General features: G+C 45.7%; 1 protein-coding gene across 2 annotated transcripts; it reads right to left on the bottom strand.

The window, feature by feature from the left end:
- Nucleotides 1-233: 233 nt before the first annotated feature.
- On the bottom strand, nt 234-11769 carry TCEANC (transcription elongation factor A N-terminal and central domain containing). 2 transcript variants are annotated; one of them, XM_059050864.2, is made up of 3 exons: nt 11713-11769; nt 9638-9763; nt 364-3890 (listed from the first exon to the last, which is right to left on the bottom strand). In XM_059050864.2, exon 3 carries the CDS (start codon nt 3878-3880, stop codon nt 2822-2824), a length of 1059 nt encoding a protein of 352 aa, XP_058906847.1. In that variant the 5' UTR covers nt 3881-3890; nt 9638-9763; nt 11713-11769; the 3' UTR covers nt 364-2821. The 2 variants fall into 2 exon arrangements, with proteins under 2 accessions (XP_058906846.1, XP_058906847.1); XM_059050863.2 differs by lacking the exon at nt 11713-11769 and having other exon boundaries at nt 234-3997; nt 9638-9723.
- Nucleotides 11770-16263: the final 4494 nt, after the last annotated feature.

Here is a 16263-nt window from a genome sequence, read left to right on the forward strand (position 1 = left end):
GACATGAAAGATCCTTTACCTCGTGAGCACTCAAAAACAACAACAACAAAAACCCTTTCCTTTTAGGAGATAAGCATAGAAGATAAAAGAATTATTATCTATACTTAGAAAATGTAGTGATCTCTCATTGACTCAAAGGGAAAAAAAAAAAGATTACTGTTTTCCTATCTATAGTTGCAAAAGTCACTGACAAAGTTGATACGAAATGAGGACTACCCAGATTTTTATATCTTGGAGAGAAAAGGAAGTTCCATTTCAAGTGCTTTTATTTGTCTGCAAATTTAGTTTGCAAAAGTCTAGTACAAATAAAAACTACCCAAAACCCCCACAAAAACCCCACCCCCCCAAAACACATCCAAAAAGCCTAAACCAAAAAACAAACACTGATATGAACTATTCACACATGGTTTTCATGTGCTGTGCTCTTTTATAACCACTGAATAGTTTTTAAGATCATTCCAAGTCACATGAAACCACACGTTGTGAAACTTGAAGTGTTAGTGGACTTTGCAAGTTTTTCTTTAAAAGACCGTTTCATCATAATAGGCAAGACCTGGGAAGCCACAGGGACAAAGGTATCAAAACACAATTGATAACTGATGGCCTCTAGCCCACTTCTTCAAAACCTTTTGAAAACATGAACGTATTTTCATTTCCTGCACCTTTGAGGGAATTCTGTCATGAGGCAGGTAAACTGTACATTACATTCTGAGCTCTAGCAAAGGGGCTGAGGAGAAAAGAACTGGTGAAAATGTGTAGTTTTGCAGACAACTCACAAACTATAGTTAAAACTATAAAAATTAAAATTCTACGAATTTTTAAAAACGAAAAAAAATCACACGGAAGCCTTGTTGTGTTTAAACATTATACAGATTGGTTAAACACTGTTTACAAAGGCCTCGAAGAAGTAATTTCCTCTTCGTTTATTAGAGAAACCTTGGTAGATTCAAAGGCTGAGGCAACCGACTTCCTCTGAGAGGTTAGTGCCAGTTTTTACAAAAGCAGATTTGGAAATCCAGACCTAAAGGGGTTCAGAGCCTGTCACCCCAAAATATAATGGCATAAGGATCATTCGGAGCTGAAAGCAAATGAGAAAAAGTAAACACAGGATGAGCTCTCTGCCCTCTGGCTACCTGCCTGACAACAGAACACAGATTACCCTTGTGAATTCCCTACCAGGAAGGGGGTAACAACCTCATCACTGGAGGCAAGATGGCACCGGAAAAGAGTCTACACAAAGAAACCTTACTAAATGACCATTATCTTCCATTAGTTCCCCGCCCCCCCCAACACCCTCTCTAATTTACCTTCCCAGAGTTTGCTGCCACTAAAAGCCTAAAGCCCTTTTCCTTTGTCTTGTTGCTTCTCTACAAACGTACTATTTTTTATTAAAATGCTACATAAGCCCAAGTTCTAACCATCCCTGAGTTACGCATCACCGAATTTCTCCTGCGGGTATGCCGTGCTGCACATATAAACTACTTTTCTCTTGTTAATCTGTCTTTTGCCAGTCTAATTTTTGGGGTCCCAGCTACAGGGTTTTTTTTTTCCCCCTCCCCTACAGACCTAACCCCTGATAACATGAAGACTCCCTAACATCAGAAACCTAATGTCATAAAGAGTTTATAAACCCTGGAGAACTTGTGTGAAGGAAAACAATACATGACTCCTTCGACTGAGCAAGAGGGCGGGAAACAAATTCTAACTGTGGGATTAGTCGTAGGGTAATTCTCAGGGCTCAAGGGACACCTGTGAAGTGAGAAGAGACAAGAGAGGGGAAAATAACAAAGCTCTTGTTCCCCAATGCTAGAGCTTGAACACACTATTCATTCAGTCCCACAACTCCAGGACTGTATTTCTCAGAAATCGATATGGAAGCGGTCTCAGACACGGAATTGGAAGGAAGAAAATCCCGCAGCAGTTCAAGTTTGACTATTTATGGTGTGTCACTGGGGCGAGTCATGGTACCTCTGTGGACGTTTCCTCAACTGTGAAGTGTACAGAATAACTTTCTTTTCTTAAGGGTGACAAAAGGATCAAGCGAGAGCCTATGGATGAGTAGTTCTCAACTCTGACTGCATCTTAAAATGACCTGAGGAATTCAAACCAAAACGTTGATGCCTGGGCTGCATCCCGCAGATCCAGATGCGATTGTCCCAGGGCGGGTCCTCGGCACTGTGGGTTTTCAAAGCTCCCCAGATCCTGTTAATATGCAGCCAGTGCTGGGAAGTACAGGCCTACTGCAGAAGCAGCACTTCTCCAGTGACCTTGAACAGGCTCACCTGGGGATCCTGCCAAAATGCAGATACCGATTCAGAAGCATGGGACCGGAGAGTCTGCATTTCCAACGGGCTCCTAGGTTACGCTGAGCTGCTCCCAAGCGTACTCAAGAGTACAGCAAAGTACTAAGTAGCCACTAAGCGCGATGCAAACAGGCGTCCACTCTCTCTCCCCAAACTATCAACTTTTAGTGACAGTGCTGTGAGCTCCAGCAAACGACCTTCTTTCCTTCTTTGTAGGATAGTTTTGCGAATAGTGTGTATAACTCGCTACTATACATAAAACAGATAAACAACAAGGACCTACTGTGTAGCGCTGGAAACTCTGCTCAGTATCTTGTAAAAACCTATAAGGGAAAAGAATCTGAAAAAGAATGTACATATGTGTTTCCATTATAGGTTATTTTATATATATATAAATTAACTATACCTCAATTTTTAAAAAAAGAATAGCATGTACAAGATTTTCAAAACAAGCATAAAAGGGTGGCACGAATAAAAGGGATCGCTCCGGTTATCTGTTAAGAGAACATCTATTACAATTACAAGCACTCCCACTTGCTATGGTACCACTGCTTCCCACATTCATTGCAGATTACGTAGGTCATCATTTCTTCATCTGGGTTGGAACTCTGCACCCAACTTGGAAGGAAGAGTGTCCCTCTGGCGATGACGGTGACCTGGCAATTGAATTTCTCGCAGCGTCGGCACTTTATTTTCTTGGTCGGCGTGCCCTCCACCGCTTGGGGCAGGTAATGTTCCTGTATGCCAGATTCCGTGTAGGAGGCTCTCAGCTGCTTCAGTTCGGGGCTGGCCATTTCCATGGCGGTCATTTCGGCAAACTCCCTTGGAGACATGGTCCCAGAGAGCAAGCTTTGCTGTAAGTGAGACATGCGGGGGGTTTTCAGATTGGCAACTTTGCTTCGGATGCACGTTTTATATTTTTTGAGGTTCTTGGAGTGAAGGGTAAAAATGTGCTCTTCGATTTCTCGTGCAAAGTTGTGCCACAGATCGGCTCTGGGCTGCTCTGTGGAAGGACTAGCTAGAGCTTCATACAGCAGCTCTGTGCATTTGGCTCTCACGGGCGCTGCAGGATCTGGCTGCTCACTCGCTCTCTCGACGGGGGATTGAGGGTCAGCGGCCCTGAGACGCGCTGCCTTAGGCTCCGCTCCACCAGGGCTATTTTCTGGCACGACCCTTTCAACAGCTCCTGCAACATCTTGGGATGCACGCAGAGAATGACAGCAAGAGCTGCCCCGTACCTCATCCTGACTTGGGTCGGGAGAAAGTCCTTGATTTTCTTCTTTATTTCCACCCGGAGGAAATAGTTTAGGGCTGCCCCGCGGCTTGCAGTGAGTACCTTTATACAGAGCTTTCCATTCTGACAGCAAACGCTTGGCTTTCTTTTTCAGAGCCGCCGTGGGGCAGTTTTTGAGGACTCTGTACACAGCCCTGACCACATCCGTCTCCTGGAGATGCTCCGGAGTCACACGCAGAGTTTCTAGCTCAGTAAGGTGGTTGCCGAGATCCTCAAAATTCCTTTTAGACATCAGCTGCTCAATAAGGGAAGCTCTGGCAGCTATCTGCTGCTTGTCAGACATCTCGTTACGGCTGCAAAGAAAAATGAGGTTTCTGTTTTCCCAAGCTTGTGTTTGCCAGGCGCAGCTTCCTGATAGGAGCACAGCGCTCTCTGCCAGTTATCTATGCAGAGAAAGAGTCTGTAATAAAAATGGGTGCAATGTATTAGAAAATGCAATCTGCAATGTAATATGGTTTAGCCTCAAAAGTTTGATTCTCAGTAGTAAAAAATATATATATATATATATATATATATATATATATATATATATGGCCCTGTACACAGCTTTTGTGTTAACAGTTGCTTAAAAGAAACATGCTGAAAGATCTGCTGTAACTTTCCCATCTCTAATTTTACAAATGAATGATCTCTCCAAATCAAGATTAGTCAACTCCTCTTTGTGGAATTTGGTGGTTATGTTGGGGATGAAAACATGCCAGTGTCAGCATCAATGGGGCAAGGCTGAGGAGGCCGGACTATTTTCCCCCATGTTCAGCTATTTCACTGAACTCCTTGCTGATTTTACAGTCTTGAAGAAGTACTTTTCTGAATATAAAAGCATGAGAAACAGGGCCAAAAGGGGATGCTGTTTAGAAGTCCCAAGGAATCTAAAGAAATGATGAAGCGGCACAGGTTGGGAGGCAGCTGGATCCAGGTCAGATGGGCCCCCAAGTCAACAGGCCACACTGTGCTGACATCTGACTCTTCTGAACAACGGGGTCAAGGTTCCGACTCTGTAGTCCAGAAGATTTATGACTTTGGACTAACAGGTCCCTAGGCCAGAGTTCGGTCCCATTAACTTTTTTCTTCTTTTGTTCTTTTTTGACTTTTAGGTGTAAAAAGTTGCTTAATGGTTACGTCTGTGTGAATCTCATCCTGGGCAGGCGAATGTTCACTTTATCTAACCAGTCTCTTTTTCTCTCCACATAATGCACAAAACCTTGCCTGCCAAATACCCCTGGATCTGGATCTGCCCATTTGGTGTAAGCGTGAACATAAGCATCTTGATGGCAGGGATACTGTCTTTTCAACACTCCATGGACTCTCATTTTATAGCACGTGATATTAAATAAACTATCACCGATCACACGTAGGCTAACCACGCTGAAGCGATTACGGGGAGAGTTAATGCAGTCTTCCTAGACACCATCTGAGAAGGGCCGCAAAACGTAAGGTCCTTACAGTCAGCAATTCTACTTTTATAAATTTACTTTAAGGAAATAAGAGATGTGGAAGCTGTTTTCGTAAGCATTTCCTGCCAACTTGGAAGAAAGTATGAGGTCCCAAATGGTTACACTTGCACATGAATGTTCACGGCAGCATTCTTCGTAACAGACAGAAAGCGGAAACAACCCAAATGTCTATCAGCTGAGGAATGGATAAACAAAACATGGTATAGCCATACAATGGGGCGTTATCTGTCAACCAAAGGGAACTCTGATACAGACTGCAGCACGGATGGGCCTTCAAAGCTCTATGTTAAAGTAAAGACACAGAGACCACGCATTGTATGACTTCCTTTACATGCAATGACTGGGACAGGCAAATCTATAGAGACAGAAAGTAAATTAGTGGTAGACTAGGGCTGGGACGGAGGGAAGGGGGGAACCAGTGGGGTGGGATGAAGAGCGAGTGGCTACTAATGGGTGCAGAGTTTTTCTTGGGGGAGGTGCAAAATCCTCTCTCAAGTTGACTGCGGTGATGGGTGCACACAGTTGTGAACAAGCTAAAAACCACTGAATTGTACACTTTAAGTAGGTGAACTGTACAGTACATAAACTGTATCTGAATAAAGCTGTTATTTAAAAACAGCATCTAGGGACTTCCCTGGTGGTCCAGCAGTTGTGACTCCACGCTTCCACTGCAGGGAGCACGGGTTCCATCCCTGGTCGGGGAACTAGGATCCCGCCTGTACACAGTTAAAAAAAAAAAAAAAAAATTTAATAATAGAAATTTAAAAACAGCATCTAGGGAATTCCCTGGCGATCCAGTGATTAGGACTCTGTGTTCTCACTGTCGAGGGCCCAGGTTCAATCCCTGGTCAGGTAACTGAGATTCCACAAGCCATGTGGGGCAGCCAAAAAAAAACAGGTTTTTAATTAAAAATAAATAAAAAGAAAAACAACATCTAGAGTCTGATCCAAATTTTATTTAAAAATCACATGTGATGAGAAAAGGCCAAAAATAGATAACAAAAAATTTCAGACAGAAGCATTCTCTGAATGGCAACATTTTAAGTGATTTTTGTTTGTTCTTTTACTCTCTCCTGAATTTCCTCTAATGTGTATGTATTGTTTTCCTAATCAGAACAGTGATTAGTCTAGTTCAACTTCATGATAAACCCTATACATTTAAGATACGTGGCCACTGGAAAACGGCATGGTAAATGGCTCATTCCACTTCACCGCCCTCAGAGGTCAGGGCACCACAAAGCGGCCGCCTCCCCCCACCCGTGGCTCTGCATTCAGGTCTGCCCTCACGATTTCCTCAACAGCCCACTGCTGCATCGAAACCAGTGCCATCTCCCCTCAAGCTCTAGCCCCAAATGTGAACAGTTAAGTACCCAGGACTACAACTCTGAGGTTCCTATTGGTTCTCCCCACAGCACAGCTCAGATGACCAAGATTCCGCGTCTTGCATGTTACCTGACGGCGGTCTTTTTTTTCTCTATTTCTTTTTAAAAGTCAGTTAGCAATAACTCAATGGGCCAGTGATTCTGGATCTTAAGTGGCATTTTCTAATTATTGAGAATTGGTACTTCAAGATCGTTGTTTTTCCTTTTTGAATTCCACTTCCTTTTTATGAATGATCGGAATGAAGGTTGATTGATTGATTGATTGAATAAAGTTTTATTGGTACATAGCCCTGCCCGTTTACTTACGTAGCTTTTTAAAAAATTTTATTGAAGTATATTTGATTTACAGTGTTGTGTTAATTTCTGCTGTACAGCAAAGTGATTCGGCTATACATATTCTTTTTCACATTCTTTTCCATTATGGTTTATCATGGGATATTGAATATCGTTCCCTGTGCTCTACAGTAGGACCCTGTTGTTTATCCATTCCATATATAATAGTTTACATCTCCTCACCCCAAACTCCCAATCCATCCCTCCCCGATCGCCCCTACCCCTTGGCAACCACAAGTCTGTTCTCTATGTGAGTCTGTTTCGGTTTTGAAGATATGTTCATTTGTGTCCTATTTTAGATCCCACATATAAGTGACATCGTATGGTATTTGTCTTTCTCTGTGTGACTTACTTCACTTAGTATGATAATCTCTAGGTCCATCCATGGTGCTGCAAATGGCATTATTTCATTGAATTCCACTTTTAAAGACTGAAAACAGTAAAAGAGGTCTTCCTAAGAATCAAAGGCTCAGTAAACAAGGAACAGGCAAGACAGCACAGAAAAATTAAAAATACACATCCTCGGATTGCTGAATATTGCTCTCAGCATTGTCCGCCTGAGATCTTGGGATCTGGAGGAAGTCAAGCGGGGGTGTCACAAGGATAAGGTCTCAAGCAGCTCAATAAACTTGAGCCCTCCCTCCAGCTGTGGGAAAGTTTCCTAACAAGCATTCATCCTCCCCGCGTCTACACTCATTCTATATGCATCACTACCAAAGCAAGCAAGATTGAAGTTGGCTGGATGCCAGCAAGGTGGTTAATAGGAGACCAGTCTAGAGTGCCCACAAGGAGGTAAGGCAATATTTAACTCAGGTCAAATTTCTCAATGAAGGGTCAGAGCTTCAAGGAGATTCTGAAGGGGAATTTAATTGTGGCTTCAGGGTGATGGGAGTACTGTTTGTCTTAACAGTAAAACTTCCGCTTTACTCATGGAAATCTACAGAAGTTAATGGATTCATATATAAGCACTCTGCTCTGCATTTCATATGTCCTTTTTGTTAAAAAAAATAAATTTATTTATTTATTTTTGGCCGTGTTGGGTCTTCGTTGCTGCGCATGGGCTTTCTCTAGCTGCGGAGAGCGGGGGCTACTCTTTGTTGCGGTGCGCGGGCTTCTCACTGCGGTGGCTTCTCTTGTTGTGGAGCACGGGCTCTAGGCACACGGGCTGCAGTAGTTGCGGCCCGCGGGCTCCAGAGCGCAGGCTGAGTAGTTGTGGTGCATGGGCTTAGTTACTCCGCAGCCTGTGGGATCTTCCCGGAACAGGGCTCAAACCCATGTCCCCTGCATCGGCAGGCGGATTCTTAACTACTGCGCCACAACTCTCCATTTCTTTCTCCCCTGCGGCCCCTGCCAACCACCATTCTACTGTCTGTCTCTATGAATCTGACTACTTCAGATGCCTTATATAGGTGGAATCACACAGTATTTGCCTTCTTGTGTTGGGCTTATTTCACACAGCATAATGTCCTCAAGGGTCAACCATGTCGGAGAATGTGTCAGAATCTCCTTCCTTTTCAGGGCTGAATAATATTCCATTGCATGGACAGAGCACATTTTGTTTATCCATCCATCCACTGATGGACACTTAGACACTGCTTCTACCTTTTGTGAATAATGTTGCTATGAACATAAATGTACAAATATCTTTGAGACCCTACTTTCAATTCTTTGGGGTATATACCCAAAAGTGGGACTGCTGGATCAATATGGTCATTCTATTTTTAATTTTTTGAGGAACCACCATACTGTTTCCCATTCTCCTCCATATTTTAAACAGCATTTAAAGGCTGTCCAACTTTCTATTCTCCCTGTGGGACAGTCACGTGGATATAAAGCAATTTATTGCCCTAGGAGGCTATACTGTGGAAGCACCTGGGATATAAAATTTTGAGAACTGCCACAAAAAGACAAAGTAGGCTGTGCCCAGTTTAGAGTTCTACACAGTTCATTCAACAAATATCTATTATGTGCCTCATACACAATAAATGCTGAGACTAATGAGCTACTCTCTGCCTTGAAGGAGCTAACAGCCCAGCGGAAGGAATACAGACAAGAAGCTGGCCAATTGCAAGGACAGACACCGCTGCTAAGGGACACACGTAGGAGGAATACAGAAACCAACCCTGGGCTTCCAATCATCTGGCTGGCTCCAATTATTTCTTCGCTGCTTTCACTCTGATTCACGACATTTTGTTAGAGGGATCATCCTGCAGTACACATCTCAGCAAGAGATTCCCCCATTTGCCTGCTTAAAGCCCTTCAGAAGTTCCCCTCTGCTCTCAGGATGGAGCCCACGGTCCCTGGCCAGGGAGTGAAAAGCCCCCTTCCAGCTTCCAGTGTGATCGCGCTGAATCGCTGCCAGACACTGCCTACCTCCCAGCTCGATGCCTTTGCCCCATTAGCTCCCTGTCTCTCACCAGGGGTGGGTCTCACTCCTGACTGCCAATCTGAATCATCTGGAGAAATTAAACAGCAAAAGCAAAAACAACGCCAGGGCCTCACCCCAGACAGAATGAATTCGAATCTCTGAGGGCAGGCCTGGGTATTTTGCAGCTCTCCGGGTGACTGTGATCTCAACCAGAGCTGCCACCACTGCCCTGTACACACAGGCACAACCCTCCTCCCGCAGCAAGACCAGCCCAGCTCTGCTGCCATCAGCCCAAAGGCGGCTCCCGTCCTGCTCCCACACTGAACGCACACAACCTCTCTGACTTCCCATTTTGCTAGGGGAGCCTCATTAAATTAGGAAATATTAGAAACCCTTGCTGTGCACAACTCACCTGAGAACCTTCCCTACAAACCACAACTGGTGACTGCAATGTTTTAAGTGTCACGACGCATCCAGTCCCGAACAGTCATTCCCGCACTTACCTTCTAAGAGCAGAAGACAGTGCACATCGAGCAACTCTGTGTGCCGCATACACTCACGTCATCTCCATCCTCACAAAAACCCCGGCACAGGTATAGCGCTTAGCTCCATCTTACAGATGAGGAAACCTATTAAAAACATCAAACATTTGCACACTGTTTTTTTTTTTCATGGTGCAGATCACATGAAAAAAAATTTTTTTATTGCCTGCCTTCCCTACAAGACCACAGAAGAACGACGTCTGTTTCATTCACCGATACACACCTGGCAAACACCTGGCCAGGGCTTACTATTACTCAACAAATACTTGCTCCTCTCTGCTTGCGAGCGTCACCCTTTTCACAGCGGACCAGCTGGCTTGTACCCACTTGCGTCTAACGAAGCCCAGGGCCCCTCAGCTTCTTCCACGGGAGCCCAACCTCATCTCAATTCTAGTTCAGAAAATCATTTAAAAATATTCTAGTTCAAAAAAAGAAAAAAGAAGCATGGTGCCTCCTGTAGGCTCACCAGGTGGGCTCCAGGAGTCAAGCCATTTGGGGATAAGGAGGGTCTAGAAGGTACAGTTCCCAGAAGTAGGGGGTGTCAAGTATGTGGGGGGGAGGGGAATCCAACATCCTAGAATTAATATGAGAATTAAACAAGAGACTCCTTATAAAGTCCTTAGAACTATGTCACACACTAAGCCTAACTGACAATTACACAGGACTACAATGAAAAGATTTACTTATATCTACCCTACCGGGCATTGCTCTAGAGCAGGGTGTCGGCAAACTTTTTCTATAAAAGGCCAGATAGTAAATACTTTGGCTTTTGCAGGCCACGCAGCCTCTGTATGGACTACTCAACTCTGCTGTTTTTGTAGCTGGAACAGCAGCCACAGACAATACAGAAAGGAATGGCTATGGCTTCGCTCCCATACATCTCTTTTTCAAAGACAGGAAGGCTGGATTTGGCTGCAGGCCATAGTCTGCTGACCCCTTTCTAGGGCAGTGCTGTCCAATAGCAATATAATGCAAGCCAAAGATATAATGTAAAATTTCTAGTGGCCACGTAAAAAAACAGGCGAAATTAATAATACATTTTATTTAATCCAGTGTATCCCAAATATTGCTGTTTCAACACGTTGATGGGTATTTAAAAACTGGGATAGTTTACATTGTCTTCATACTAGTTCTCCAAAATTCGCTGTTTTACACTTAATGCACATCTCAATTCGGACTAGGCACATTTCAGGTACTCAACAGCCTTATGTAGCTAGCGGCTACCATATTGGACAACACAGTTCTAGAGCAAATGCTAGTACAGATAATGCTGAAATACACATCTATACCCCTAGCTTCCGAATACATATTAAAAACAGTTTATACAGTGCCAACAACAGTAGGCCCTAAATATCTGTTGACTGAATGCATACAAAACCTTGTAAATATTAACTGACATTACAGATATATGGACAAAGTGCACACATCGGCCCTAAAACCTGATGAAAGATCAAAGAGAAATTTCCAAAAGCTGGTAACAAATCAGCAATAACCTAGATCTGTTTAGATCTTTAGATCTCAGATCTAAAGAGAAAATTTTAATTTCTAGCCGTAACCCACATACATCTATCCGGCTACACAGGGAGCCCCTTCCTGTGTGGAGAGAAATGATGCCAAATATTGGTAGGGGCGTCGCCGTTTCTGAAATCACGCAGTACTGCTCTAGGGCCCTTTCGCTTTATGACGACCCCTGCAAAGGTGCACCGAGGGGAAGGGACCTGCACAAGGGCCCACTCTGGCCCGGGTTCGGGTACCAGTGGGTGAGGTGGAGCGACAAGCAAAGCCTGCTGCAAACCGTCCAAGGGTGACAGCCTGGCACCCAGCACACAGGCAGCGGCGGCCCCGAGGGAGCGGCCCACCCGGGAGATCTCGGCTGGTGGAGAGGAGAGGTGAGGGCGAGGGCACGTTCCGGTCTACCGGCCCACCGGCCCTGGGCACACCGAGAACCTCCCCAAGCAGGGGTGGGCTTCCACTGGGAACAAGGACTCGCCTGACTGCAGTGACACACACGCCAGCAAACACAGAGAACAGCTCACCGAGAAGCACGGGCGAAGCCCGGGAGGCCTCGGCGTCCAGGGAGAACTTCCGGTTCCGGGGCGGGACCACGAAAGCTCAACCAATCCAAGCCCGCAGGCTGGAGAACACGGCCCGGGACCCAGCGCATGCGTGCTAGGGAAATAGAGCCTGCGCAGAGCGATCGGCGACCCAGGGGGCCGGGCCCGGGGCCACCCCGCAGCCCCCCAGCCCCTCATCCCCCCCAGCCCTCAGCCCATCCCCCCAGCCCCGCAGCTCCCAGTATGGGGTCCTGTGGTCTGGGGCCGGCGGTCCGCAGCGGGCCCTGAATTGAAAGCAGCTAGCCCTACTATTGCTTTTGAGCATCGCAGTGTGTTGAACTACTCTGCAACCTACCCTTTCTGCTTCCAGTCAAGACACCGCTCAGCTAAATGTTGACACAACTTTGGACAAAACTGTGAATAATCTATTTACTTAACGCAGTAATTAATTCAACAAGTACCTACTGCACCTTTGGCATGCATCAGCTGATAGGAAAGCAGAAAACATTCATTAAGTAGCCTTGTGCATCCAGCACTTCCCACCCGTACACATTCTTTACGTGCAAGGGTCCAATAAAGACAAAGCGCTGGTAGAACTAGAGAAAGTGGCAGCCTTCTTTGCTGACCCCATACTGGAGGGTAACTTGGGGGAAGGTTAAAGGAAGCAGGGTTTTGCTCTGGATTGGATGCCGTCAGGAAGCAGGGTGATTCTATGATTGAGCAATGTAATAAACCTTACCTAGAAGGAGGGAACACAGAACCAAGACTAAAGTTGTAATTAGTAAAGCAGCAGCAGCGACTCCATTTTAAAAACTGTTGAAACATTGCAAGTTTATCCTGGATGTAACCTCAGAGACTAGTTTCAAAAGGCTATTGCTACAAAATTGCTTCTATCACAAGAACAAAGTGAGACATCTATTAATCTACCTTATTGAACAGGCCGGGCTCTGAAGGGTGTAAGAAAGAAGAAACTTTTTTTTCTCACCATTGCCTTGAAACAAGCTCTGTTGGCTCTCTCCTGCCCCTCGGCTGCTCTAGGGCTGGAGCTTGAGGGCTGAGCAAATCCCACAGCTTTTCTTTTTTTCCTTCCAGTTTTACTGAGATATAATTGACATACAGCACTGTGTAAGTTTAAGATGCAAAGCATAATGATTTGACTTACATCATGAAATGATTACCACAATAAGATTAGTGAACATCATCTCATATAAATAGAAAATAAAATTAAAATGTTTTCCTTGTGATGAAAACTCTCAGGATTTACTCTTAACAGCTTTCATATTTAACATACAGCGGTTGTTATCTTTATAATACTGTACATTACATCCCTATTACTTGTTTATCTTATAACTGGAAGTTTGTATCTTTTTACTATCTTCATCCAGTTCCCCTTCCCCTGCCTCCCCACAGCTTTCCCAGTCACTTTCAGGTATAAAGAAACAATCTTATTTTTAGGTTGTTAAATCCATTCTAATCTAATATCAGAGCTTCTATTACTCAACCAATTCAAAGCGCTGACCCTCGCTCAGCTCAGGTGTGATCTGTAACTCTGTGGCCCAGCAAAGGGAAAGACACATGGATTAATTTCTTCACTCTCCTTACTGTACCCTGTCTCTGCTTCCTGCGCTATTTTCTGGTCTCCCCAGGGTGAGGGCAGGAGGAAGGAAGGAGTGGTAGAAAGGTCTTATTTGATTAGTATTGTGAATTGAATGGTCCCCCCCACCCCCCAAGACAGATACGTCCACTTCCTAACCCTGGAACCTGTGAATGTGACCTTATTCGAAAAAAGGGTCTTTGTAGGTATAATTAAGTTAAAGATCTTGAGTGAGATCGCCCCGGATTACCAGGGTGGGCCCTAAACCCAATGACAAGTGTCCTTAGAAGAGACAGAAGAGGAGAAGGCACAGAGACAGAGGAGAAGCCACGTAAAGATTAAGGTGGACATCGGGGTGATGCAGCCACAAGCCAAGGGACTCCTAGAGCCACCAGAAGCTGGAAGAAGCAAGGATGCATTCTCCCCAGAGCTTTTGGGAGGAGCAGGGTCCTGCCAACACTTTGAGGTTGAACTTGTGGCTCCAGGACTGTGAGAGAATACATTTCTGTTGTTTTAAGCCACCCAGTTTTTTATGACAGCCACAGGAAACGAATTCAGTTAATGATGTTGCTACCTACTATTGGAGCTCTCTGTGTGCTGACATCCAGAGGCTGCCTCTTTTGTTCTTTTTGTGCGCTCACGTTGGGGATATTCTGGAGACCCCCCCCCCTTGCTGAGGGGCCCCTTCTTACCCATTCTCTGGTTCAGAGGATACACTGGTTGACCACCAGCTCCTGCATTTGGTGGCACGTCCCACCCAGCCTTTTTCTGTTGGGCCAGCTCACCTGCAGACAGGCCTCTTGGGCGAGGTCCTTCCAGAACAACCCAGCTACTGGCTTGATGTGCACTTAGCCCTTGGCAAAGTCCCAGCACCTCTGCCCCGACCGAGCCCTAGAGGCAGAGGCCACGCCCTCTGCAGTCATACTAGACTTAAGCAGTCCCAGCTGGCTCGACTGTTGAGTTTTCTGGGTGAGTCATGCACCATTTCTTGTCCCTTTCAATTCAATTCAGGAGCACCTGTCAATTTTTCTGAGTGGCTCTCTCAAGTTCCCCTCCACTTGCTGGGAAGGTGGGAGGAAGCTTCTAGAATTCTAAAGGCCATCTTCCAATTCTGCCTTCTCCTGTGCATCAGCTGAAAAGGGGTGACAGGCCATGGGTGCCTGACATAGTGCTGGGCTCCCCACTTAGCAGTGTGAAGATGGTCTAGCACGTCCCTCTATAAAAGTACCCAGCGGGCACTTAACACTGGGCTCAGATTTGGGTGAAACTCCAAGTCAGGAAAAGTCCCACTTAACATCCTCTTGTACCCAGAGTAATCTTTTTTGTTGTTTTGTAAATTTATTTATTTTTGGCTGCGCTGGGTCTTCGTTGCTGCGTGCGGGCTTTCTCTAGTTGCCGCGAGCGGGGGCTGCTCTTCGTTGCGGTGCGCGGGCTTCTCATTGCGGTGGCTTCTCTTGTTGCGGAGCTCGAGCTCTAGGCACGCGGGCTTCGGTAGTTGTGGCACATGGGCTTCAGTAGTTGTGGCTCACGGGCTTAGATGCTCCGTGGCATGCGGGATCTTCCCGGACCAGGGCTCGAACCCGTGTCCCCTGCATTGGCAGGCGGATTCTCAACCACTGCGCCACCAGGGAAGCCCCTCAGAGTAATCTTTAGCTCGTTTCCATACCTCTTGTTCTCCTTTCCCACACCATTTGCCCATTTTGCCATTTCTCTAGAATGTAAGTTATTGTACCCTAGATTTATGGCAACAGGTTGGTAGAGAATGAAGAAAGCCTGGCTTCCATCAGTTGGTGGTACATATCATACGATGGAAATTCAGAGGCAGTAAGACAATATTTATACTACTTACTGGGGATGCTTCAAAATTCCATGTAATCAGAAAAATGGAGAAGAAGAACAAAAAGAGATGCGATAAAAGGATGCCAACTCAAACACCTCTGCCTGTCTACTCAGTTGCCTCCCGCCTTGCGGTTAACAAATCTGAACCGAAGCCCACCCGCTGGGATTGAGTGGCTTGGTACCAGGAGAAATGCGTCTGCCAGGGATGTGGACTGCTCCAAGAAGTGCCTCACCGGATTTTGGTTCTCAGGATTTTCTTTGAAAAGGAGGTCATTTTGTAACAGCAGTTCATCCGAGGAGCAAGATGTGAGCCCTGAACTAAAAACCACTGGTCTGTGCTGCTTCTTTGGTTTTTCGTCCTCGCACCCTGGAGCCTCAAGGCTGATTCTCATGGACGCACCACTGTACACACCATCCACAGCCCCCCTTTCCCAACATGACCTGGGCGTGCTGCCAGAAGGGACCATTCATCAGAAACGACAATATAAAGGGGGAACCATGCTCATCCCAGGTCTTCTAAGTCTTCAGTGGGAGACACATTTGGCCAGAAGTGTCCCATTCTGATTTATGGTGCCCAAGAGAAGCATTTTTTCCATTTCAGCCTCATTTTCCCCCATAACAACCTAACGCACTGTAGTTGCCACGTGATTTGGCGCATACAATACTATTTTTGCTACTTATTATTCATTTCAAACCTGACCCAAACACCACCTAGTTTTCTAGCTGCTGAAGGCGTCAATTCCTTAGTTATGACAAGAATAAATCACTTACTTTGCTATGTTGGCTGGGACAATTACAAGTACTCGATACCAGCTTTTATGTGATGGGGTCTACGTGGTGGACTTTGGTGGGTTTTGGCCACCTGGCTTTCAGCCCACCTTCAGAACAGCCCATCAGGTGCCCCGCTCTGCCCTAGCCAGGGGGCAGCTACATGACCCAAGGGGGGCTGACCGCACACCCCTCCCTGGAACGTGAATTTCACGCAGAGTAACGTGGAGACTAACATAGTAAGAGCTTATTCCTGCGATGGTGGCTTCCTGATCAGCAATGGTTTTTTCCCATTGCTCTGCTTCTAACCCTGCAGCTCATGTCCAAGGCTG

Source organism: Kogia breviceps, chromosome X (genome assembly GCF_026419965.1).
Source record: "Kogia breviceps isolate mKogBre1 chromosome X, mKogBre1 haplotype 1, whole genome shotgun sequence".
Classification (NCBI taxonomy): Eukaryota; Metazoa; Chordata; class Mammalia; order Artiodactyla; family Physeteridae; genus Kogia; species Kogia breviceps.